The following is a 24165-nucleotide window of genomic DNA, read 5'->3' as shown; positions in this document are numbered from 1 at the left end:
ACCAGACACTGAGGTCCTTACTCAACTAAACTGCCAAGGATTCAAATTCTGCTTCAGAGAGTACAACTCCTGATGGGCTGGTCATGTTGTTCAAAAGCAAAACATACACTTGCCAAAAAGACTGTTTTATCGAGTTCTCACACAGGGCAAGCGCTCACAGGATGATCAGAAGAAGCAATACAAAGACACTTTCAGGGTCTCTCAAGAACTTTGGATTTGATTGTGTGACATGGGAGACACTGACACAGGACCACTCAGCATGGTATGCCCATATCAGAGGAGGTGCTGTGCTCTATGAGCAAGACAGAACTGATACAGCTCAAAGGAAATGCAGGATACACAAATTTGGAGAATCCACCCCAAATGTTCACATGGACTATTTGTGCCCAACTTGTGGTAGAGTATTCTGAACTTGTATTGGTCTGATTAGCCACAGTTGGACACACTGAAACTTGACTCTGTCATAGTGATGTCATTTTGGTCTTCGAGAAAAAAGGACAACAGCCATGACCGTGATAACCATGACAACCATTCTTTCCTCTTAGAGGTCAAGCCAACCTTTCATTTTACAATGATGAAAGTGAGGCCCAAAGAAGTTAAATACCTCAACTGGTGTCATAAAGCATTTTGGTAAGGATTTGAATCCAGATTTTTCTGACTCCAAGTCCAGAGCTCATTTACTATACCATGCTGCTACATCATTACAAATGCTATACCATGATTATATACAAACATATATACTACCAAAAATATCACAAAATCTGTATTGAAATACACCTGAGGCTATACCTGAAGGCTCCCGTCAACAACAGTTGCTAGCATTTATATAGGGCTTACTATGTGCCAAGCACTGTGCTAAACATTTTGCATTTATCTCATCTGAAGTATTATCTCAAGTTCCTTTACTTTTTTTTACTAAACTTGACACAGTTTTCCCCATAGGAATCATCTCTAATATTAGCCAATCAACCAGCATTTATGAAGTGCCAATCACTGTACTAACTATAAAATAATATTTGCTTTTTAGCCAACTTGAATAATATTCTGTAATTTTTAATGAAAGAGAAATTAAAGCACAATTTCTAATATTTGGGTTATTAAACATTAGCTAGCTCATTTTTCAAAGTGATCCAAATCAAATGTCTCTTATATAGAACATGAGAGTGGCTGCAGGATTAGAATAACAGTCTTGGAATCAGAAAGACCACAGCTTCTGACATCTGCTAGCTGTGTGATTATGCCAAGTCACTGAAACCTTCAGGTCCTCCAGGGAACATTTTAAGATTCTTGAAGTTTCATTTATTACCAATCTCTCTCAGTTGTGGAAATGTCAACTTTGGGAGCTCCCTACACAGATAAAATAACAGATTTATGTAAAAAAAAAAAGCAGAACATTATACTGGAAAGAACACTGAAAAAGCAAGCACCTAGAAAATTATCACTTAACATGCTAGAAATAAATGCTTTATAAATCACAGGCCTTCCTTTTGAGGAGTTAACTCTAAATTTTAAATGTGAAAATATACTGCTTTTTTTTTTTTAGGGCAATTGGGTTTAGGTAACTTGCCCAAGGTCACACGGCTAGGTTTAAAAACATACTGCTTTAAAGGAAGTAAGTTTTATAATTTGGATCATCCACTAGAAGCTAGGGTTGTCCAGATTTCAAGAATACCTTATTTACAAATTAACAGTATTCACACTCATTAAATAAAACGCAACTTTATTAGCAAATTATCCAACAAGTAAAAAAGTCCCAGACCGACTCTCTATTTGTGTTTTTCCATTCGCATTTTACTTTTTCCACTTTTTTGCCGTTTCTTTTTCTTTTTCATGGGATTAGCTTTTTCTCCAGCAAATGTATTTTCGGAATGCTGCCCTGTGTTTTTAGGAGGAAAATTAAGTTTGTGTTTAAATTTGGGGGAATTCTCCAAAACTTTGCCTGTATTATGTGATGGTTTAACTTTTTCATTATTAATATAACGTTTGACTCGTAGTTTTCTTCCCATTAATTCAGAGTTGTTTAATCTCAAAGCAAGCTGTACAGCATCAGTATTCTGAGGAAATAATTCAAAGATTAATTACTACCAAATAAGATTTCATGCTAAAGTAAACATGTGACCAGAAACCAAATAAATTATTTTAATGTACTAGAGCAGTAACTTTTCATTTTTAAGGTTACAGAATCCATTTAGTTAGTTTTTCCCACCCTAAAATCCCACCCCATTGGTGCAGCAAGAGGAGAATCTAAAGATAACAAGGGTAGGGGCTTCAAAAACCAAACTGTCTAGAATAATATTGTACTGGTTGTGTGGCCTTAAGTCACTGGGCCTCAGTTTCATCTATAAAATAAGAGAGAGCTATGCATAATGCCTTCCCAGTCCCTTCCAACTCTATAATTTTGTGATATAGTGTAGTTGAACATCACATTTTATGTTTGAAGCCTAAAGCTTACTTACAGTATAAGCTAATGGCAAAAAGTTTTATTTCCATTTTTCAAAATGGAAAACTGAGCCATAAATTTGCACTTTAAAAAATTTTAAAACATGACTAAAGTATTGTTAGAGGTAGATGTTAAACCTTGCTAGGAAATTCTTTGTCAGAAAAGTATTTGTTGTAATGGTCCTCATTATAATGGGGTCGGAACTGTATTGTTTTTTTTCTAACAGAATTTGAGAATGGAGATTTAACAATATAAGGCTGAGCACTAACACAGTATTTTCTTTTAGCTAGTCTTCAAATAGCTTATTAATTTCCATACCTCAAAGAGCACATAGCCACACCCTTTGCCAACTCCAGTAACTTTGTTTCTCACAATTTTTACTGCTAAAATGCTTCCACAGTCAGAGAAGTGCTCTTGAATAGCAGCCTCTTCAATTTCTGTAAATTCAAACGAAACTAAGAATTTATTACATTAAAAAATTTTTTAAAGGATATCTAACACAAAAATTATTTTAGTAGATTTTTAAGTTAACATTTTTTCCATGTTATGACTCAATTTTAAATCAGAAATTAGTCAATATTTATTAAAATATAATTTTTACTTTAAATTTATTCTTAATTATTCTAGAGATAAAATGTTAACTTGAACAGTTGTAAAAAAAAAAAACTTACTGTAAGGGAGGTTCCCCACAAACACTGATCTCTTGCTCCTCTGAAACAAAAATTTGAGTTTAATATGATAACAGGAAAAAAATAAAAGCCAGAAATAAAATCAAAGGAAGTATCTATATAACCAAGACAAGTAGTGAATGATATAGTTCTGCTCACATAACTAGAAGGCACTTTTGGCACCACTACAACTTTGAAATGGAGACCAAGGTCAAGACAAAACAGCTGTGTTCTTTTGTGCCTTCCCCTAAATGTCACTTTTAAAAACTATATTAAAAGGAATTCAGTAATTTAAAAAATACAGTCTTAACTTACCAAAGGAGTGTCAGATATAAGTTCAACTCTGATGGAAAATCCTTCAGCAATCTGAGCACCATTTCTATTAAGGATATGAGAAAGATGGTTATGTAAAAGAAAGGAGGAACAAATTATAGATTGTCTAAGAATGATAAAAGAAAACACAAGATTCTACTTCAGAGGTAACAGATCAAAAGATAAAATTACCTTTTCAGGGCCTTTTCAGCAGCACTTTCTTCCTTAAAAACAACATAACCATTAATACTCTTCTGTTCAGGGTGAACTTCACGCCTACAAAAAAAGTGATTATGGAAAATTTTTTTACTTTGTAAAATTTATAAGAAATGTACATTCTCCTATTCCCTATTCCCAAAATAAACTGTTTCTTTATATAAATATGTAAAAATGAATATATAGAGACCATTCAAATTGTGGGACAATTTGTAGGACAATAATCTAAACAGATAACCTTCCTTACAAATAGTTACAGAAAACTGGTAAATCATCTCTGTAACTCTCATCCAAGGGAGAGTTCCAGGACAATGGCATTGAAAACTGGTGAGTTTCACTTCTACACCTGGGAAAATAGAGAGAGTTGTAATAAAAGCCTAGAATAACAACAGGCATTAAGCAAATTAAATTGAGAACTGTTGCTGGACCTGACAGAATACAGGGAAGAAATCTGAAATAGAGGTGACAGAATTTCAAGGCATTCCAGGATCATTTTTAATTTAGAAGAATTTAAGGAATGGAAAAAAAATTAAGCACCTATCATGTGACTGTGTTAGGCAATAAAGATACAAACGCAAATAATCAGTTCCCAACTTCAAGGAACTTAACAATATTCTAGTAGAAGATGACAACATATATGGGAAGCAGTGGCCAGGGAAGAGTTTATGGCATTGGAAGTCACAGGGAAATACATTAGTGGAGCCAAAAGGTAATTGGTTCCCATGTCCTTCCCAGCATCAGAGGTAATAATGATGTGATTACTATCCCCAGAGTGTTAGAAAGGTGGGGTGGCTAGGTGCTGCAGTGAATATACACTACTGCACTGGCCCTGGAATCAGGAGGACCAGAGTTCAAATTCGCCTCAGACACTTAACACTTACTTACTAGCCTTGTCACCTTGGGCAAATCACTTAACCCCAATTGCCCTGCCTTCCCCCTCCAAAAAGCAAAGAGAGAGGATGGACTGATGGATGGAAGGAAGGAAGGAAGGAAGGAAGGAAGGAGAGGGAAGAGGCAGAGGTGGCACAATGCCCAGATAGGCCTTGGTTTCCTAGTGAATGGCTGGATGGTATATGAAGCATGACCTAGGTGTAATGGGAATGCAAATTTGGAAGATCTTCCCTGCCCCTAGGCTAAAGTGCACCTGAAGCCTGGGGTGGGAGGCTTGTTTTTCAGTAGATACTTTTTGATTGGCCAGTGGGTCCAAAAGGTTGTTACATTCTCTGAGCCAGGAGAAGGCTATATAAACCCTGATTTGAGGCTTTGTTTTGGGGGCTCACTTTGAGAAGTGTTCTGTGATTTGATCTGTATTCTGGGAAGCAGTTGTCCAGGCCCCCCCCCCTCCCGCCCCGGCTTTGAAAAAACCCAGATGTGGAAACCCAGATGTTGACTGGGTATGGATGTAATGGTTGGACAGTTTTGGAAATCTGTCTACTTGATCTGTTTCTGTCTTGATAATTCTGCCTGTATACTTTGAAGTTCGGGGTGCTGACCTTTTTCCCCTGAACAAGGTAAACGATATATGTCTGACTGATTAAAGTAAGCTTGTTAACCCATTTTGAGTTGCTTTCCTTTATCAAAGCAGATCCAAGAACCTGTGCTGGCGGCAAACCCTGAGGACGCTTGGGGTGCTTGCTGCTACACTAGGGTTGGCTAGATAGAGAATATGAGTTGGATTCTATTCCAGTATAATAGAAAAGATTAAAGCCAGTGCTTTTACCAAAAAAATAAAATAAAAATAAAAAGCTGGGAGGAGGGAGACACAAGAAAAAGAATAAATGTTAATACAATAAGACACCATCAATTACTAACTCATATGTCTGTATTCTCATCTCTAAAATTTTTTCTACAATTGTTATCTATTGAAAGTAGCCTTGATGAAAATATAAATGGGACCAGACAGCCTTTCATAGATGATTTTTCTGCATCACACCCCAGTTTTATACTTAAAACTGAAAAGAATATAACACCTCACTATGTCAATTGCTTATTGATTTTTTAAAATCTTTTTATCTTATAGAACCAAATTCTGCCTTAATGGCTCTCCTCAAGTATCTGCCATAAAAAAAATAATTATACCAGTCTCTATAACAAATGTGACTATAGAGATAATTTTGTTCAATGATCCATTTTGCTTTTAAGGTGAAAACAAGGAAATGAGCTCTTGATGTATTAATTTCACTAAACCCCAGTACAGTAAAGTAAATTCATGGCAATACAAAAGAGATATCAGTCTAACCGTCCACATTTAATGAAAAATGCAACAATCAGATGAATGTATTAATCAACTCGCATTTGTAAGCATCTAATATGTGCTAGGCACTGTTAAGTGCTAGATAGAGCTGTAAAGGTAGCCTGTTGAATTAATCTCACAATAAGAATATAATGAGCAATAGAGGTGGACAATGAGCTTAAACAAATTAGGGGAAGTGCTTTTACCATGCTGCAATAGTCATCAAAGCAATTTGGGACTCATTCAAAAACAGAGAAAATGAGTGGGACACACTAGATAAACAAAATCTGGAATCAAATATGCAACTGTGCCCTATTGTAGTATATGTGGAGCTTCCTAAAAGAACTGCTGGGGAAACTTTAAAGAAATTAGAAAGAAAATAGACTTAAACCTGCAGCTTACACTATAATAAACTCCAAAAGTACACATGACCCCAGTATAACAGAATACATTGTAAAGAAATTAGGGAAATGATGATAATACATTTCAGACCCATGGCTGAGGAAAAATTCTTAACCAACAAGAAACAGAGACCATAAAAGACAAAAAAGACAGCTTCAATCATGAAAAAAAATGAAAAGGCTTTTGTGCAAACTAAATCAATAGCTGGAATAAAGATTAGTTGAAGAGAGAAAAAGAGGGGAAAAAATCTTTGTCTAACACATCTGATAAAAAGTTTGACTTCATACGATCTCAGAGGCCTTGTAGTTCATATTACTGATGAGGCAACTGGGGCTCAGGGAGATTATAAGTGACTTGCCCAAGGACAGGGAACTCTCACCTCAACACTATCTAGCTAATCAATGTTTTTCCTAAAATATGGCACTTACAACTGAACCCAGTCTCCAGGTATGGTCTGATGAAGGCAGAGTAAACGACAGCTACCACAACTTTGTTCCTAGACTCCATATCTTTCTTTTTTTTTTTTTTAAGCAATTGGGGTTAAGTAACTTGCTCAAGGTTACAGTTATTTCTGGGTGTGGTGCTAAGTATCAGAGGCTGGATTCAATCCCAGGTTATCCTGACGCTGGGGCCGGTGCTCACTGCCCCACCTGGCCACCCCTCTCCACATCTTTCTTAATGTTGCCTATGCTTGTATTGACTTTTCTGGCTGCCCTAGCACACTACCTGAATTGCCATCAAATCATGTCTCTACCATGTTGCATCTGTGAGGCTGATTTTTAAAAAGCTCCAAGTGTAAGACTTTACATTTAATTGGAAGAATTAAAATGACAACTTGAAAAACAATGAAAAGACACTATGGGCACAAGTAGGCTATACCCGTGAATACTGATGATCTGGGTGAAAAATGGGGTCAAAGACAAGAGTGAAGGCCAGGTGGACCAGTCAGTAAGCAGAAATGGAAGACAGGAGGTGGGAAGCCCAAATGCTGCCCCAGAGCTTCCAAGCCACAAAAAGAAACAGATGAACTTCTCCAGCATGGTGAAGGATTTCAATACAGGTAAGAGAGCACAGATGAGAAGGATTAGAAAGCTCTCTATAGTTAGTTAAAGGAAATACCAATAAAATCCTTCATCCACTAACAAGAGAGAAAGCATCAACATTACAGAAGCAGAAATAACCTATAACCAGAAGGCAGCACACCTGCACTAAAGGTACATTACCCTCGGTAGTTTTCTGAGAGCCTAGTAACATATAGACCAGAGAGAAACAAGAGGCAAAATGTACTTAGCTTCCCACAATCCTTTGACAAGTACTCACAAAAAAAGTTACTGTCCTGCAGTCATCAAATTCGAAGTTTATGGGGACAAACTTAAGAAAGATCTCAAGAGATTATCTGATCAAAGATACTTTTTCTTTACTTTCTTTTTTTCCCCTTCACAATATGACTTACTTGGAAATGTGTTTTGCATGATTATACACATATAACCTATGTCAGGTTGCTTTCTTTCTCAATGGCAGGGGAAGAAGAGAGAGAATTTGGAGCTCAAAATTTGAAAAGAGGAATGTTAAAATAGTTTTTACATTTAATTGGGGGAAAATATTTTTTTTTTAAAAAAAGAGTCTATTTGAACTGGCAGAATGTGACCATCACCTTCAATAAGGGCAAAGTATATTTATAAGATTATGAACTCTAGGTAAGTGTGACAAGTCAGAGGAGGAATTAAGAGTAGACTTTCCTGAGGAGAGCATGGGATACTGTTGCTCCCCCCCAAATCAACAAAATGAAGAATATTAAGGAAAAACACTTTAAAATAAGATAAAAACATGGATCCCAATAAAGGAATTGGGTGGGGGTGGTCCTGGTGTCACAAACTGAAATTCAAAATATATTTATCTATGGAAATATCATTATATGTGGTAGGTTTTTTTTTTAGTACTATTAGTAAAATCCTAAATATCAGGTACATAATATGTTAAATATAATTTAAAGGCTAGTTTGGAAACCTAATTAACTATGTGGTAAACACAGTTTCTTTTTTTAAAAATGGGCTCAGAATCCTAAAAAAAAACTGCCTTGCCTAGGAAACTTAAGGAATACAACCCATTCATAAGGAAATGCAAAAGATCACCTTTCTAAGTTTCTTTATCTGTAAAATGTGGATAACGATACCTATAGGACCTACCTTACAGGGTTACTATGAGGCTTTTAAAATAAGGTAATTGTGAAAAATGCTTCAAAAACTTTAAAGGATTTCAGTAATGTCATTATGACAATACAAGGAAATTAATCAAACATTGCATAACAATACATAAAAACTTAGGTAAAGCAACACACTTCTTAGGTAGTAACAACTTAAAATTTTAAAGAAAAAGAGGGCAGAAAGGCTTTAACTTAACAGACTTTTTCTTTAATAATTAACTTACTTTATTGCAGCAATCTTTTTGGATAAAGTGCTCTTTGCTGGAATCTTTAAAACAAAAAAAATGTTGAACCTTAAAATATTTCTTCAATCTTATATACAAGAAAGAAAATTTCAAATGAAGTCTATACATTATGCTATATTAAAAAGCCAAAATAGGAAGTTTGTTATACAATAATTGAAGATATTCCTAAAGGAATAAATAAAATCAGTAGCAAAAGTTTCAAATTACTTCATTAAAAAAACAGCTTAAGCATGGAGATGCCCTTATCATAAAGTTCAGCCCTTGAGTATGTGTGGATTGTTTTATGTTATTTTAACAGAAATTCTGTAGATGTCTTTCATTTTTGAATTACTCGCATTTCCCAATGTATCCTATCCCTAAAACCAAAATCATACCTAATAACAAAGCAAAAAGAGAAAAAAAAGGAATTGAGCAAAAATAGCCAACATATCAACCAAATCTAAACTGCAAATTTCTTTATTAAGGACAGATAAAAATATTCCACAAGAAGTTAGCAAAGATGGTTTGAGGATTCAGTTAGGTAAACACTGAAGATGAGTGTAGGGTAAGAACTTACGACGAAAGTATATCTCCTGCACAAATACAAACATACAGCTAACTGCAGCTCCATGTAGAGGTGGGCCTATAGAATTCTTGCACAGAAGAGCTTTTTGTGCTCCTTCCTGACCTTGTGTAAGAGAGACACTTACTTGCCAAATATAAAGTTTATAATTATTCTCAATTTTAGGTAGTAAATTAGAGTGGCCTCTGCCAAATGCTTTTTCAAAGCAGAACTACTTAAAAGTGGTGAAGCAATGTAAATGAAAACAGTAAAACACCATCAAATTTCAAGATAATTGCAGTGATCAATTCTGATCCCCGGGAAAACAGAAGACATATGTCTCTTGCCTCAGTAGTGAAGTGGAGGGCTAAGGGTGTGGAATGATGTATATGCATTTTTGCTTGAGGTTTGTTTACAATTTTCTTTGTTGAAAGGGATCATTCATGCAGACGAAGTATACTGGGAAGTGATTCTGTTATTTTTAAAAGGCATAAATATAATAAACACATAAATATAATAAACTGAAGGGGAACTATTATTTACCAACCCCCCCAAACTGGAAAACTTTATGAACATAAATAATTATGAAAGTAGAGAAGAAGAATGCTATTTATGCATTCATTCAAAAATATTCAGCATTAAAAAAAAAAGAAAAGAAAAAAAAAGGGGGGGCAGCTAAGTGGCGCAGTGAATAGAGCACCAGCCCTGGAGTCTGGAGGACTTGAGTTCAAATCCGGCCTCAGACATTTAGTACAAAAACTAGCCATGTGACCTTGGGCAAGTCACTTAACCCCAATTGCCCTACCTTCCCCCCTCCAAAAAAAATAATCAGTGTTTTCTATATACAGAGCATTAAGTACTCTGTGGAATACAAAGATGAACATGAGAGTGTCCCTGGCCTTTTAGACAGGGGAAATAAAATACACACACAGGAGTAGGTAGGTGGTGCAATAGATAAGAGCACTGGGCTTGGAATTGGGAAGATTCATCTTCATGAATTCAAAGCTAACCTCAGACACCATTCCTGGCTATGTGACAATGGGCAAGTCACTTAACCCTGTGTGCCTCAGTTTTCTCATCTGTAAAATGAGCTAGAGAAGAAAGTGGCAAATCACTCTAGTATCTGCCAAGAAAACTTCAAATGGGGTCACAAGTGAGTCAGACACAAATGAAAAGTAATAATATTGTACAAAGCAATATGTAATAAGATGACATAGATTCATTCATTAAAAGACCCACATTTATTAAGCACTTTAATAAAATTCTATGGGAGTCTGAGGAGGAAGATAGAATTTCCAGGTTAAGAGAGGTTACCCAGCAAAAAGCTTCGTGGAAGAAGTGGTATTTAGACTGTGCTTTAAAGAATAGGTAGGATTTCAAAACTTTAAAAAAAGGAAACAGCATCACAGGAGAAAAGAATGGCTTAAATAATGATGTGGAAGAAAACGTAGGTCACATTTGAGGAATGACCAGCAGTCATGTTCACCAAATAAAAAAATGTTTTACTGTAAGTGATGAAACTGTAAGGGTTAGCTGATGCTGGAATGTGAAGATGTTTGAATCTCAGAAGGAGTTCAGATCTTCTTTAGAAGGCAATGGGAAACCAAAGAAGACTTTTCAAAAAAGGGAATGACATAATTAAAGGTGAAGATTAATTGCATAGTATAGATGCACAGAATAGACTAGAGATGGAAACAGAGAGACTAGGCAAAGAGTAATGAGGACCTAAACTAAGGTAGTGACAGGAAAGAAAGGGCATGATTCAAGAGACTGTGATGATAGAATCAATGAGGTATAGCAACTAAATTATATGGCTTGAGGGCAAGGAAGAGTTAAATATAACTGAGGTTTGCAACCTGTGTGACTGGTGGTATTAAAAGAAAAAAGGAAGTCAAAAGGAGAAACTGGTTTTGAAAGAAAGGGGACAAGGGAAGATGGTGAGTTCAGTTTTAAACATGTTGAGTCTAAGGTACTGGCAAGACATACTGATAGCAACTATAAGCAAGTAGTTGGAAATGCAGAAGTGAGGAACTTGAGAGAGGTAGAAGAGAGGAACAAAGATTTGTGAGTCACTTCCAACAGAGTAGTTGAATCTGTAGAAGTACATAACATCTCTAAGATGGAGTGCAGAGAGACTAAAGACAAAACCTTGAAAAATTCTTACATTTAGGGAGAGAGAAAGGAAACAGTGATATGAAATTAAAAGTCTTAATTATATTTTCTCTTTCACTTAATACAAGAATATTATTCATTCATATTTCCCTGTCAATGGAATGGCCAGCAGACAAGAGTTACCAGTTTCTGTCAAGTATAATGGTAGCCTTAATAATATAGTTAGCAATTTTCCAGGAAATGAAGAAATTAATTTCTACAATAGTAAATAGATAGAAATAACAAGTTAGGCCACTCAATTATCATGGACTTGATTTGAACTTGGTCAATCGAGAAAGTAAGTTTAGTTATCAACCACCCTACACCAATCTTTATGCCAATAAGAGATTTATACATAATAAAACTACTGTAGTATTTAGATGGAAACAACATACCAAAGAACGGAATCGTACACATTCTATTTGTCCATACTCTTTAAAAAATGACTTCAGCTCCTACAAATGAAACAAAACACTCATTCTATTTTCAGATAAAAAAAATTAATTAAAATTCCCATAATATATAACCTACTAATATTTAATTACAAATTTTCAAGCAAAGGAATAACCAAAAGGCAAATGGTCCACTCTAGCTACTGAATTTAGTTGGGGAAAAAAAAAAACAAAAACAACTTAACAACACTGTACATGCAACAGTTAAACCCAGAATTCCAACTCTTGGTATTTGGTGTTTATATTGTACTTCATAGCATCACTGTTCACCTAAGCCATTATAGCAGACTTCTGGTTGGTCTTCCCTGCCTCAACTTTCTCCTCACTCCAGTTCATCTCTACTCAGTTAACAAAAACATCTTCCTAAAACACAAGTCAGACCAAGTCAACCCTTCCCCTCCATGTAATAAATGCCAGGGGCTTCCTATTACCTTCCAGGATCAAATATAATATCCTATTTAGCTTTTAAGGTCCTTTATAACCTGGTCTCTTCTTACATTTCCAGTCTTCTTACACAATATTACCCTCTGCATTCTCTATGGTCTAGTGATACTAGCCTTCTTGCTGTTCGTCGGACAAGACACTTTATCTCTCTCTCTTTTTTTTTTTGCTTTTTTGGAAGGCTATTGGGGTTAAGTGACTTGTCCAAGGTCACACGGCTAGTTTTTGTGTTACGTGTCTGAGGCCAAATTTGAAGATACTTTCATCTCTTAACTCTGCTTTTTCATTAGCTGTTCCCATGCCTGGAATGTTCTCCTCTGCTCTACCTCCAGGCTTCTTTCAAGATTCAGCTAAAGGGGTAGCTAGTTGGCGTAGTGAATAGAGCATCAGCCCTGGAGTCAGGAGGACCCGAGTTCAAATCTGGCCTCAGACACTTAACACTTACTAGCTGTGTGACCTTGAGCAAGTCACTTAATCCCAACTTCCCTGCCTTCCTCCCTCCAAAAAGAAAAAAAAAAGACAGCTAAAATCCCAATTTCACCAAGAAAACTTTCTAGTCTCCTTTAAAACTAGCACTTTCCCTTGAGATTACCTCCAATATATTCTGAATAGATCTTGTTTGTACATACATATCTGCATGCTGTCCCTTCAATTAGAATGTGAACTCCTGAAGGGCAAGAGACTTTTTACCTTCACATATGATAAAATAAATAACTGTAAATCTCTACAATCCATATATTCACTCACCTTTTTTTTACAGGTGACAGGTAAATTTCCCACAAATATAGTTCTCTTATTCTTTATTCTTTCCTCTGCCTCATTGACTTGAATCTTCTTTCTTTTATTTACCTCAAATGAATAATTTGAATTATCAAGTATTTTACCACCTGCTGTTTTCTCATCATTACTGGCTTGACAAATTTTCCTTTTCTTTATCTGTTTAGCTTGCATTTTTTCTTCTTCTTCCTCTTCAAGATCAGCAGATGCCAAAGCACTTTCTCTTTAAAAGACAAAACGTACATAAGAATAATAGGAATATCAAACATAATGGTGTATCTAGAAGAAGTTAAGAAATATCACTTTTCTAACTGAATATTTCAAAACATGGAAAAAAAGCTGGTTTTCTTTGACAGTGTTCTTATTTCACTAAGTCTAAAAAACAAAGATATATTCTATTTTAAGAAAACAGAATGGCTAGCAAATTCAATTCTTTTACACTTCCCTTTTTAATAACAACAAGCTATGGTGTTCCTAGGCACTGCATATAATTTTTGGTATACAAATACACATGTATACTGAATACCACATTTACAATAGCCATGTTTCTTATCCATAATTTTATTTCTTCCACAAACCTATATTAATGCAACCTAAGACATTAGAAATTTTAAATAGCAATCAAAACAAGAGAAAATATTTAAATATACTTTTAATTTCACTGTCATTATGTGAGACAAGAAATTAAATTCTTGTATTTTATTAAGCACCTTTGTAAAGCATTGTTTTAGGGACTCAAAAAGGAACTAACCCTTTGCCTCAAAGAGTTCACAATCTAATAAGGGGGATTTGATATGTACATAAATATCTATTGATATGTACATAAATATCTATTGTAAGTCGGTTTACAATGAGTGGAAATAAGATGTCCAAAGTCCTATGAGAAACTTGAAGAAGGAGGGGTAAGTTTAGGTTCCATTATTGAAAACTTTACAGAGAAGGTAGAAACAAGAGTGAATCCATTCTAGGAATTTAGAACAGAATAAAAGGAAAAGAAGAAAGGACATGGGGGCGGCCAGGTGGCTCAGCGAGTAAGAGCACCAGCTCCAGTGTTGGGACGACCTAGAGATCAAATCCCGGGCTCAGACACCCAGCCCCACACCCAGAAATAACTGGCCCTGTAACCTTGAGCAAGTTACTTAACCCCAATTGCTTAAAAAAAAAAAAAGAAAGGACAGGAAAATGGGGATGGGAAGTAAGAAGGAGGAACAATGGGTAGATTTTCATTTGAGTAAATTATAGAATACATGAAAGAGATTAGTGTGAGGAGTATCAAAAAAAATTTTTTTTAATTAACAGAAAACCTTATTCCCATTTTCTGATGTTAAAAGAGCTACCCATAGTGCTGCATTAACATAGTCTTTCCGTGTGAATTTCAAAACTTATAGTCTAACATTATACACTACTTCCAAATATTAGCCTTTTTTAAAGAATATTTCAATATCCTCTATAGTCCACCTATTAAAATCCCATCTATCTTCTCCATTATATCTTCCTAGAGACCTCTGATTCTTTGCTTTCATCACTCCCTATCTTGTATGGTACCAAATTCCATCCTTCACAGAAGGGTATGGTATGGTATGCTATGGGTCAGTTGTTGCAGGCAGCTAGATGGCAACAATATTGCTGCATACAATGTTCTCCTGGTTCTGCTCACTTCACTTTGTATCAGTTCATTTAAGTCTTTCCAGGTTTTTCTGACAGCACCCTGCTGGTCATTTCTTTTTTTTTTTTTTTTTAAAGCAATTGGGGTTAAGTAACTTGCACAAGGTTACACAGCCAGTTATTTCTGGGTGTGGTGCTGAGTATCTGAGGCCGGATTTGATCCCCAGATCCCCCAACTTCTTCTTTTCCTTCTTTATTCTGTTCTGAATTCCTAGAATGGATTTACTCTCATTTCTACCTTCTCTGTAAAGTCTTCAATAATGGAACCTAAACTTACCCCTCCTTCTTCAAGTTTCTCATAGGACTTTGGACGCCTTATTTCCACTTATCGTGCTCTTAAGCTGATGCTCTTACTCGCTGAGCCACCTGGCCGCCCCTAAGAAATTGGGGTTAAGTAACTTGCTCAAGGTTACACGGCCAGGTGTTTCTGGGTGGGTGCTAAGTGTTGGAGCCCGGATTCGATCCCCAGGTCATCCTGACACTGGAGCCAGTGCTCTTACTCACTGTGCTACCTGGCCGCCTGTGATAGTAATGGCAATTAAAGATTCCCCTGTATTGGCTTGGTTTTCAAATTGATTGTATTAAAACCCAGAGTTTGTTAATCCCACCTGTGGGATGGGCTTGTTGATGTGAAAAGAAAGTCCTGAAGTGGGAGGAGCTGGTGATGTAGATTTGGAGAGACAAGAGAGAGGCGGAAGTTCTTTTTGGAAGCTGCACCTCGTGGAGAGAGACTAAGAGAATTGCTGGTGGCCGCTTTGAATTGCCCTGGACTTTTGAGACCTGCCCCCTGAGCTGCCAAGGACTGAGGAGACATGGCTGTTTTGCTGGTACTTTGTCTGTCTGTTTTGATGTTATTTTGCCAGATTTGTCCACTGGTGAAAGACTGTCCTGTTGAAGAAGTCCTGGAACCTGGCATTTGGTTAAGAAGGCCTGAGACTGTCCTGCAGACAGAGAGTGAATACTGTCCACTGGTGAGGGACAGTACTGAGAGTGAATACTGTCCACTGGTGAGGGACAGTACTGTTGTTGCAGGGGTCTGGAGACTGTCCGGCAGACAGAATGAATACTGTCCACTGGTGAAGGACAGTGCTGTTGTTGCAGGGGTCTGGGAGCCTTTCTGTTGGTTCAGAAGCCCTGAAGAAGGATTTTCTTGTTGTATGTTTACAGAAATCCTGGGAGAGGGCTTTGCTAATGTGTTCAGGGGTTCTAGGACTGTTCTACAGACAGAGGATAAATTCATGAAGGGACTGGCAATGTATCTTATGGCCTTGCTAAGCCTTGTCTCCCCAGGAACTAAGATTGCTGAGAACTTGCCTCGTGTCAAGATGAAGAAAAGACCTCCATTTGGGTATTAAGTGCTGTGTTTAAACTTGATGTAACTCTGGGGTAGATTCAATTGTGATCCAGGGGTGGGGAACTTTTGACCTTTTTGTGTTCTATGGTTGAGCAAATGAATGTATTTTACTTATGTTTGGAAACTAATCTCCATTTGAGAAGTGGGGCTTGGTGGTGGACTTAATTAAGGTATAGCCTAGGGGTGGAGAAGTATTTGGAACAGAGACTTTGTAATTGATTGAATGATTGGAAAGTCCTGGGGTGGGGTAGGCCTTGGAGATGATTTAATCACACTTAGTAAATGCTGTATTTTGAATGATGTCATGTTTTGATCTTCTCTGTTCTGGGTTTGTTACTGAATAAAATAGAGAGCACCTATGCTGGTATTTTGAACCTGGGAAGTTGCCTTTCTTTTGGCATTACATTACACCGCCCCTTGCTGGTCATTTCTTACAGCACAATTACATTCCAGTATAATCATACAACACAACTTGTGCAGTCATTCCCCAATTGAGGGATGTCCCCTTAATTTCCGACTCTCTGCCACCACAAAAAAGAGCTACTACAAATGTTATTTTTGTACATAAAGGTCCTTTTCCTTTTTTTCTTTCAATCTCTTTGGAATACAGACCTAGTAGTGTTATTGCTGGGTCAAAGGTTATGCAGTCTTATAGCAATTTGAGCATAGCTCTGAATTTGCTGTGCATAATGGTTAGAGCACAACTCTAACAATGTATTAGTGTCCCAAGTTTTCGATATCCCCTCCAACATTTGCTATTTTCCTCTTCTGTCATATTAGCCAATATGATAGGTAAAGTGGGACTTTAGATTGTTTTAATTTTTATTTCTCTAATCAACAGTGATTTAGAGTATTTTTTCATATGACTATGGATAGTTTTGATTTCTTCTGAAAACTGTTCACATCCTTTGACTGTGGAATGACTCATATTAAGACAAGCTTTTAAAAGTGCAAGGTTCATTTTCTACTCAATAAAAGGTAAGCTCCTCATTCATAGAAAAATAGGTAGACAGACAGACAAATCAGGCACTGTGGGAAGGGACTGTATTAATTTTTTTCTTTGTATCTCTAGTTTCTATCAGTATAGTATACAACAGACATTTAGTAAATGCTTCAGTTTAATTCAATGACAGACACTGTGACTTTTTTTTTTATTTTTCCATAGCCTGGCACAGTGCTTTACACATAGCAGGCCTTTATTCAACCATTTAATAGGAAGCAACCTACTCCATGTAAGGCACTATACCAGGCTACAGAGGTACAAAGACAAAATGAAAAACTATCCTTAAGGAACTGACATTCTATTGGGGGAACTTAAACTTCACTTAATAAATCTTTACTGAATTTGGTATTTGTTTTATGGATATGGGGTTAGGGAATGAGGGAGAGACTTTTTGAAATTACCTAAATGTTCATATTGTACCTAATAAGCATTCTCCAAGTCTCTTCTCTACTCATTCTCCCATTTGATGACCTCATCAACATCTATTCCTTCCAAACCCTCACCTTTGATTCACAGGCTTACTATGTATATAACTAATCCCAATCTCTCTTCTGAACTTTAAAATCTCACATCATCAATTTCTTACAGAACATTTCAAATGGAATGTCCCAAAGATTTCTCAAACTCTACATATTCAAACCTGAACTTATTTTCTCCCACAAACCCAGCCCTCTACCAAATACCCCTTATTTTTTTTATCAAAGGCACCACATCTGTCACTTCCAAGTTACATTAACCTCCTCACTCTTCCTCACTCCACTATTTAATAAATTGCCAAATCCTCTCATTTCTCCCTCCACAACATCTCACACACCTCTCTATTCTCAGAGGCACCATTTTGCTTCAGGCCCTCATCTCTTCTTAGATATTCTAATAGCCTCATAATTAGTGTCCCTGCCTCTAGTCTCTCTCCACAACAAACTAGCCTCTACGACTGCTAGAGTATTTTCCTTTGTCAAAGACCTGAACACATAACTCTATTTGATAAACCCCAATGGCTCCCTAATGCCTTAAGATAAAACATAAAATACTTTTTTACTTTTAAAGCCCTTCATAACCCGGTTACAATCTAAATGTCCACATTTTATGGTTCAGTCAAACTTAACATTTTTCTTCATATTTAACATTCTACCTCTCATCTCCATGGCCTTGAACCAGCCATTCCTAGTGCCTGAAATGCACCACTTCTTCACCTGTGCTTCTGAGAATCCCTAACATCCTTCAAAGTGCAGCTGAAGCACCATCTTCTAGACCAGGACTTCTTAAAACTTCTTCTACTAGAACCTTTCTGCAACTTTCTATTGCCCTTGCATGGCCTAAAGGCATGCACTGTGCAAAGAATCCATGTTCAGAACCAAGACTGCAGTGAAGTTGCACATATGGGCAAGCCCTGCCAGAAACACCTCAGATTCACTATGTTTTGGGGGGCGGAGTCAAGATGGCAGAGTAGAAACAGGACTTCTTCACGGCTCCCGCTTCCACCTCCTCTAATTCATGTAAAAAATGACTCTAAACAAACTTTAGAGATGCTGAACCCACAAAATGACAGAGAGAAGCTAACTTCCAGCTGAAGACAGTCTGGCAGGCCAGCAGGAAGGGGCCAGTGCAGTGCTCTGGGAGCCAAGCCTAGCCCCGTGTGAGCTGGAGGTTTTAGTCTCAGGGCGGCTATAACCAGCCGCAGGCTGGAAGGACTTCAGATCACTAGCAGCTGTGGCAGTTTCCAGAATTATCAACCCATAGATGCTAAGGACAAAATGAGAGGTCAGTGCAGTATGGACTTTGGAAACTGGAAGTCTGGGAGTGCAGTCCGGCCTTTACCACCTGGAAGGAGAAGTGGCTGAGGTATAGAGGCCATGTAGCCACCACCGTGTGGCTGCTTCAGAGTTCCTGGCCTGCAGATTGTAGGGGGACTAAGTGACCAGTCTGAGAGGTAATCATTCTTCCTTTACCAGCTTGGATCTGATCACTCTCTAGGGTGGAGGTCCTGGGGTTCATGACCAATTTGCCAGAGTGTGTGGAGGCTTCAGAGAGAGCACCCAACTAATAGCTCTAGCAGCTGCGAAAACCTGAGTGATTTGGGACAAAGCTCCTCTCTCTGGTAGCAGAGTTCTACTGTGGCAAAAAGCTCAAAAGCCAAGTAATTGAGTGGCAACATGAGCAAGCAAAGCAAGCAGAGCAATCCAACATTAGACTCCTATTTTAGGGACAAAAAGGATCAAAGCATGGAACAGGAGGAAGACAATGAAGTCAGAACTCCTGCACCAAAAGCTTCCAAGAAAAATATGATCTGGTTACAGGCCATAGAGGAGCTTAAGAAGGATTTTGAAAACCAAATAAGAGAAGTGGAAGAAAAATTGGGAAGAGAAATGAGAATGATGTAAGAAAATTATGAAATGAGAGTCAACAACCTGACTGAAGAAAATAACACCTTAAAAAACAGACTAACTCAAATGGCAAAAGAGTTTCAAAAAGGCAATGAGGAGAAGAATGCCTTAAAAAGCTGAATTTGCCAGATGGAAAAACAATCTCAAAAGCTCACTGAAGAGAATCATTCCTTCAGAATTAGATTGGACCAAATGGAAGCAAGTGATTTTATGAGAAATCAAGATACTATTAAACATATCCAAACAAATGAAAAAAATAGAATGCAATGTGAAATATCTCATGGGAAAAACCACCGACCTGGAAAATAGATCCAGGAGAGATCATTTAAAAATTATTGGACTACCTGAAAGCCATAATCAAAAAAAGAACCTATAAATTATCCTTCAAGAAATTTTCAAGGAAAATTGCCCTGATGTTTTAGAACCAGAGGGCAAAATAGAGGTTGAAAGAATCCATCGATCACCTCCTGAAAAAGATCCCCAAAAGAAAACTCCTAGGAATATTATAGCCAGTTTCCGGAGTTCCCAGATCAAGGAGAAAATATTACAAGCAGCCAGGAAGAAATAATTTCAATACTGTGGAAACACAATCAGGATAACACAGGATCTGGCAGCTTCTACACCGAAGGATCATATTCTACACTGAATATGATATACCAGAGGTCAAAGAAGCTGGGATTAAAACCAAGAGTTACCTACCCAGCAAAACTGAGTATCATGTTACAGGGGAAAATATGGTCATTGAATGGAATAGAGGACTTTCAAGCATTCTTGCTGAAAAAACCAGAGTTGAATAGAAAATTTGACATTCAGATACAAGAAGCAAGAGAAGCATGATAAGGTAAACAGGGAAAAGAAATCATAAGGAACTTATCAAAGTTGAACTATTTACATTCTTACATGGAAAAGTAATAATTGTAACTTATGAAACTTTTCTCAGTATGACAATATATGTCTATATAGGAGGATATATGGGCATATGAATACATATGTGAGTGTGTGTATATATTTGTATAGGTATACATAGAGGGCATAGGACCAAATGAATAGGAAGGGATACTTAAAAGGTGAAATTAATAGGTGAGAGAGGAATATGATGAGAGGAGATGGGGAGAGACAGAATGGCGTAAATTATCTCATATAGAAGAGGCGAGGTAAAACTGTTATAATGGAGTAGAAGAATAGGAAGGCAAAAGGGAATCAAAAGGGAGTCAACCTTATTCTCATTGAATTTGTCTTAGGAAGGGAATGACATACACGCTGAATAGGGTATCTCACTCTACAGGAGAGTAGGGGGGGAAGGGGATGAGAAGTGGGATGATGGAAGGGAGGACAGGCTGGGGGGAAGGGAAGTTGGAAGCATCCACTTTTGAAATGGGACAGGATCAAAGTAGAGAATAGAACAAGTGGGTGGTGGAATAGGATGGAGGAAAGATAGTCAGTCTATCACAATATATCCACTATGGAAATGTTTTGCATAGCCACACATGTGTACAACCTATACTGAACTTCTTATCTTCCCAGTAAGGGTGGGTGACAAGGGAGGAAGGGAAAGAATATGGAATTCAAAGTTTTAAAATCAAATGTTTAAAAATATATATATAATTATTATTTTTATTAGTTTACATGTAACTGGGAAATAAGATATAGAGACACTGGGGCACAGAGATCCACCATGCCCTACTGGAAAGTTGGAGGGGGGGATGGGGGAAGATATGGGAGAGACCAGATTGGGGGAGGGGATATTCAGTGGGATGGTGGTTAGGGGAAAAATGGGGAGAAAATTTATAACTCAAAATCTTGTGGAAATGAATGATGTAAACTAAAAAATAAAAGAGAGAGAAAAAAGATTCACTACATTTGATTTTAAATTAATTTTCAGTCACTGTGCATTCAGAAACATTTTACTGTTGCCAAATTTTTTGCCACCCTATATGGGATCCTGACCCAGTATAAAAAGTGTTGTATCTAGACTACAACTTTCCTGATATCCCCCAACTATAACTCCCCCTCTCCCCGTACTTTGTATTTATTCTGTATATATTCATAGAGGTACAAGTTGCCTCCCCAATAGAATGTAAACTCCTTGAGAATAGGAACCGTTCCACAATTTGCAATTTATAACTGGAGTGGGAGGCTCAGTGGATAAAGCACTGGTCTTGGAGCTGGGAAAACCTATGTCCTAAGAGAAAAACAGGGTGAAAACAAGAGTAACAATGAAGGCCCGAGAATTTCAGTTTTTAAAAAAGCCACAAAAATATGCCTCATGACATTGTACTGACCTGTTTGCCAACATTTTATCTCCATCAGAGATATCCTTCTTCACTGTAATTCTCTTTGTAGACATTTGTTCAATAGCAGCATAAGTTCTTTGACTGTGGGATGCAATCTCATCTTCATTATGTTTTCTCTTCTTACTGTTAGCCTTTCAAAGAAACTAAGCTATATTCAAGAGTTTCTACTCAGCACAAATACCTACTTATGTAAAATCCTTCTCTTTGACCCTCTCCTCACCTGTCAGCCCTCATCTGATAGAATCTTCCACTCTAAAATTACTCTCCATTTACTCTGTACATATCTTGCATATACCTAATTATTAACACATCTCCCCTCTAAGTTAGTGAGGCATTAAAGTTTGTTTTTACCTTTCTTTGTCTCCTCAGCTCTTAGCAAGGTGCCTGGCACAGAATAAATACTTATTGACTGACTCACAATGATATATTAGATTTGGAGTCAGGAGACCAGCTCTGTTTCTTATTATCCTTATGATGTTAGGATAGGCACCTCATCTTTCTCAGCTTCAGTTTCCTCATTGTGAAATGAGGGGGATGGACTTCTGAGACTCCTTCTAACTATAAACAAAGATGTTATGAGTCCCTATGAAACTAAACATAGGGTTTCACATAATGGATAGAGAGCAGGCCTCGTAGTGGCTTTTTGGATAGAGTAGACCTTCTTAGTAGGACAGATCTGAATTCAAATGTGGTTTCTGACCCAGGGCAGTAATTTTGTCTCTAAGTGCCCCCAAGAAATCCTCTAAGACTATGAATTGCAAAAGCAATTCTTATGGATATATGTTCTGATAGGAAGTTCACAGTATCAGTGAAATTAAATTTCAGCCAGGATAAAAGTAAAGTGTTTACTAAGGCACCAGAACACTTTCTGACTTACTTCTCTAGCAGCCACATAGACAGGCTGCTGCACCCGTGTAGCTGAGGAGCTGAAGAGTGATGCCAGGTGGCTCTTGCCATTCTTGAAGGGTTTGTTTTGAAACAAGCTACTGGCCACTTGTCCAACCTGATACTCTCCAGTTGAGGAGCTGGTCCCTCTATATTCCATTGCTTTGCTAGAAGGAAATAAAAGCAAGTATTTTTATAGCAGTTTAAGGTTTGTGAAGTGCTTTTCAAATATCTTATTTGCTCCCCACAACAGCCCTTTGAAGTAGATGCTATTATCATTCCCATTTTACATGTGAGGAAACTGAGGCTAAGAGAAATTAAATGATTTAACAGGGGTAAAAGCCAATCACTGCTCCTTCCTCACCTTTTTTTTCCTTTCCTTGTATATCCAGCACTTAGTTAACTGATTGGGTGTCAGAGAAGGGACTTGAACAGAGAACTTCTTTTACTTCAAGTCCAGCTATTTATTTACTGTGCCACTGTTACATTCAGCTCAAAGGTTTGCAAAACTATACACACATATTTACACAGGCACATATACAGATGATATAGATCTATCGAAATACCGCTATCTCTACAGAGACAGAGATAACTCAGTCTGGGACCAGCTGGGTGGTGAAGTGGATGGAGTGCTGGGTCAAGACCTGAATTCAAATCCAGCCCCAGACATGTACTAGCAGTGTGACCATGGGCAAGTTACGTAACCCTGCTTGCCTCGGTTTCCTCCTCTGTAAAATGAGTTGGAGAAGAAAACGAAAAACTATTCCAGTGTATCTTCAAAGAAAATCCCAAATGGGGTCATGAAGAGCAGGGCATGAACAAGAGGTACAGAGTGGTGTGTGTATGCATATGTGAGCATGTAAATGTGTATACATACATACATACATACGCACACATTAATGCGATCCTCCCAACAACCCTGTGATGTAAGTGTTGTAATTAACCCTGTTTTTACAGGAAAGGAAAAGGAGGCTAAGGGACGTTAAGTGACCTCCCCCTGGGTCAGAGGCAGAACTTGAACTCGGCTCTTCCCGCCTTCAAGTCCTGTGCTCTACCCACCACGCCACGCAGCTGCCTGGGAGGGACGGGAGGTTAGAGATGCTGTGCTGCTGGCAGAGAGCTGAGGGTCGCAGAGACAATTCTGGGGGTACGTCTGCTGACCCCAAATTTCACGGGGGGGGGGAGGGGTCAGCGTGGGCCCGGCCACCCGAGCTCCAGAACGGATCAAGAACCGTGGGGGGCCCGGCGGGGAGGATGGCGAGCACTTACACAGAGAAGGGGAGGGAGAGGAGGGCAGCCCCAGCCAGCGCGCACTTGCTCACGCACGTTCCTCACCTGTCTCCTCCGCTCTGTTTCTTTTTCTTGTCTTTGATCTTCCCTTCCGAGGCCATCTCGGCTGCAAGAAAGCTTCTCTGCCGGCGGTGGGGGCCACGTGATCCTGTCACCTTCTGGTGCTCATGACGCCACTTCCGCCTTGGGGCGGACCGCCCCCTTTCCCC

At 37.9% G+C, this 24165-nt stretch overlaps 1 protein-coding gene across 2 annotated transcripts; it reads right to left on the bottom strand.

The window, feature by feature from the left end:
• Nucleotides 1-1703: 1703 nt before the first annotated feature.
• RBM34 (RNA binding motif protein 34) lies at nucleotides 1704-24126 on the bottom strand. 2 transcript variants are annotated; one of them, XM_069064838.1, is made up of 11 exons: nucleotides 24002-24126; nucleotides 22659-22833; nucleotides 21770-21912; nucleotides 13052-13304; nucleotides 11807-11866; nucleotides 8699-8742; nucleotides 3613-3696; nucleotides 3424-3487; nucleotides 3112-3151; nucleotides 2759-2877; nucleotides 1704-2054 (listed from the first exon to the last, which is right to left on the bottom strand). In XM_069064838.1, the coding sequence occupies exons 1-11, from the start codon at nucleotides 24055-24057 to the stop codon at nucleotides 1767-1769; spliced, it is 1326 nt and encodes a 441-aa protein (XP_068920939.1). In that variant the 5' UTR covers nucleotides 24058-24126; the 3' UTR covers nucleotides 1704-1766. The 2 variants fall into 2 exon arrangements, with proteins under 2 accessions (XP_068920939.1, XP_068920940.1); XM_069064839.1 differs by having other exon boundaries at nucleotides 23936-24074.
• Between the last annotated feature and the right edge of the window lie 39 nt (nucleotides 24127-24165).

This window comes from Petaurus breviceps, unplaced genomic scaffold (assembly GCF_028583685.1).
Source record: "Petaurus breviceps papuanus isolate PSGF00001 unplaced genomic scaffold, PetGlider_PUasm1.0 90650, whole genome shotgun sequence".
Classification (NCBI taxonomy): Eukaryota; Metazoa; Chordata; class Mammalia; order Diprotodontia; family Petauridae; genus Petaurus; species Petaurus breviceps.
This window is presented reverse-complemented; position numbering and strand designations above follow the sequence as displayed.

What these genes read in the sequence shown, in the direction of transcription:
- RBM34 (XM_069064838.1), bottom strand. Translation starts at nt 24,057, where the DNA reads ATGGCCTCGGAAGGGAAGATCAAAGACAAGAAAAAGAAACAGAGCGGA. An exon ending in AAAAAGATTGCTGCAATAAA is followed by an intron (nt 3,697 to 8,698) that starts GTAAGTTAATTA and finishes CTTTTTTTGTAG; the next exon opens with GCGTGAAGTTCACCCTGAAC. An exon ending in TTATATCTGACACTCCTTTG is followed by an intron (nt 3,152 to 3,423) that starts GTAAGTTAAGAC and finishes TTTTTGTTTCAG; the next exon opens with AGGAGCAAGAGATCAGTGTT.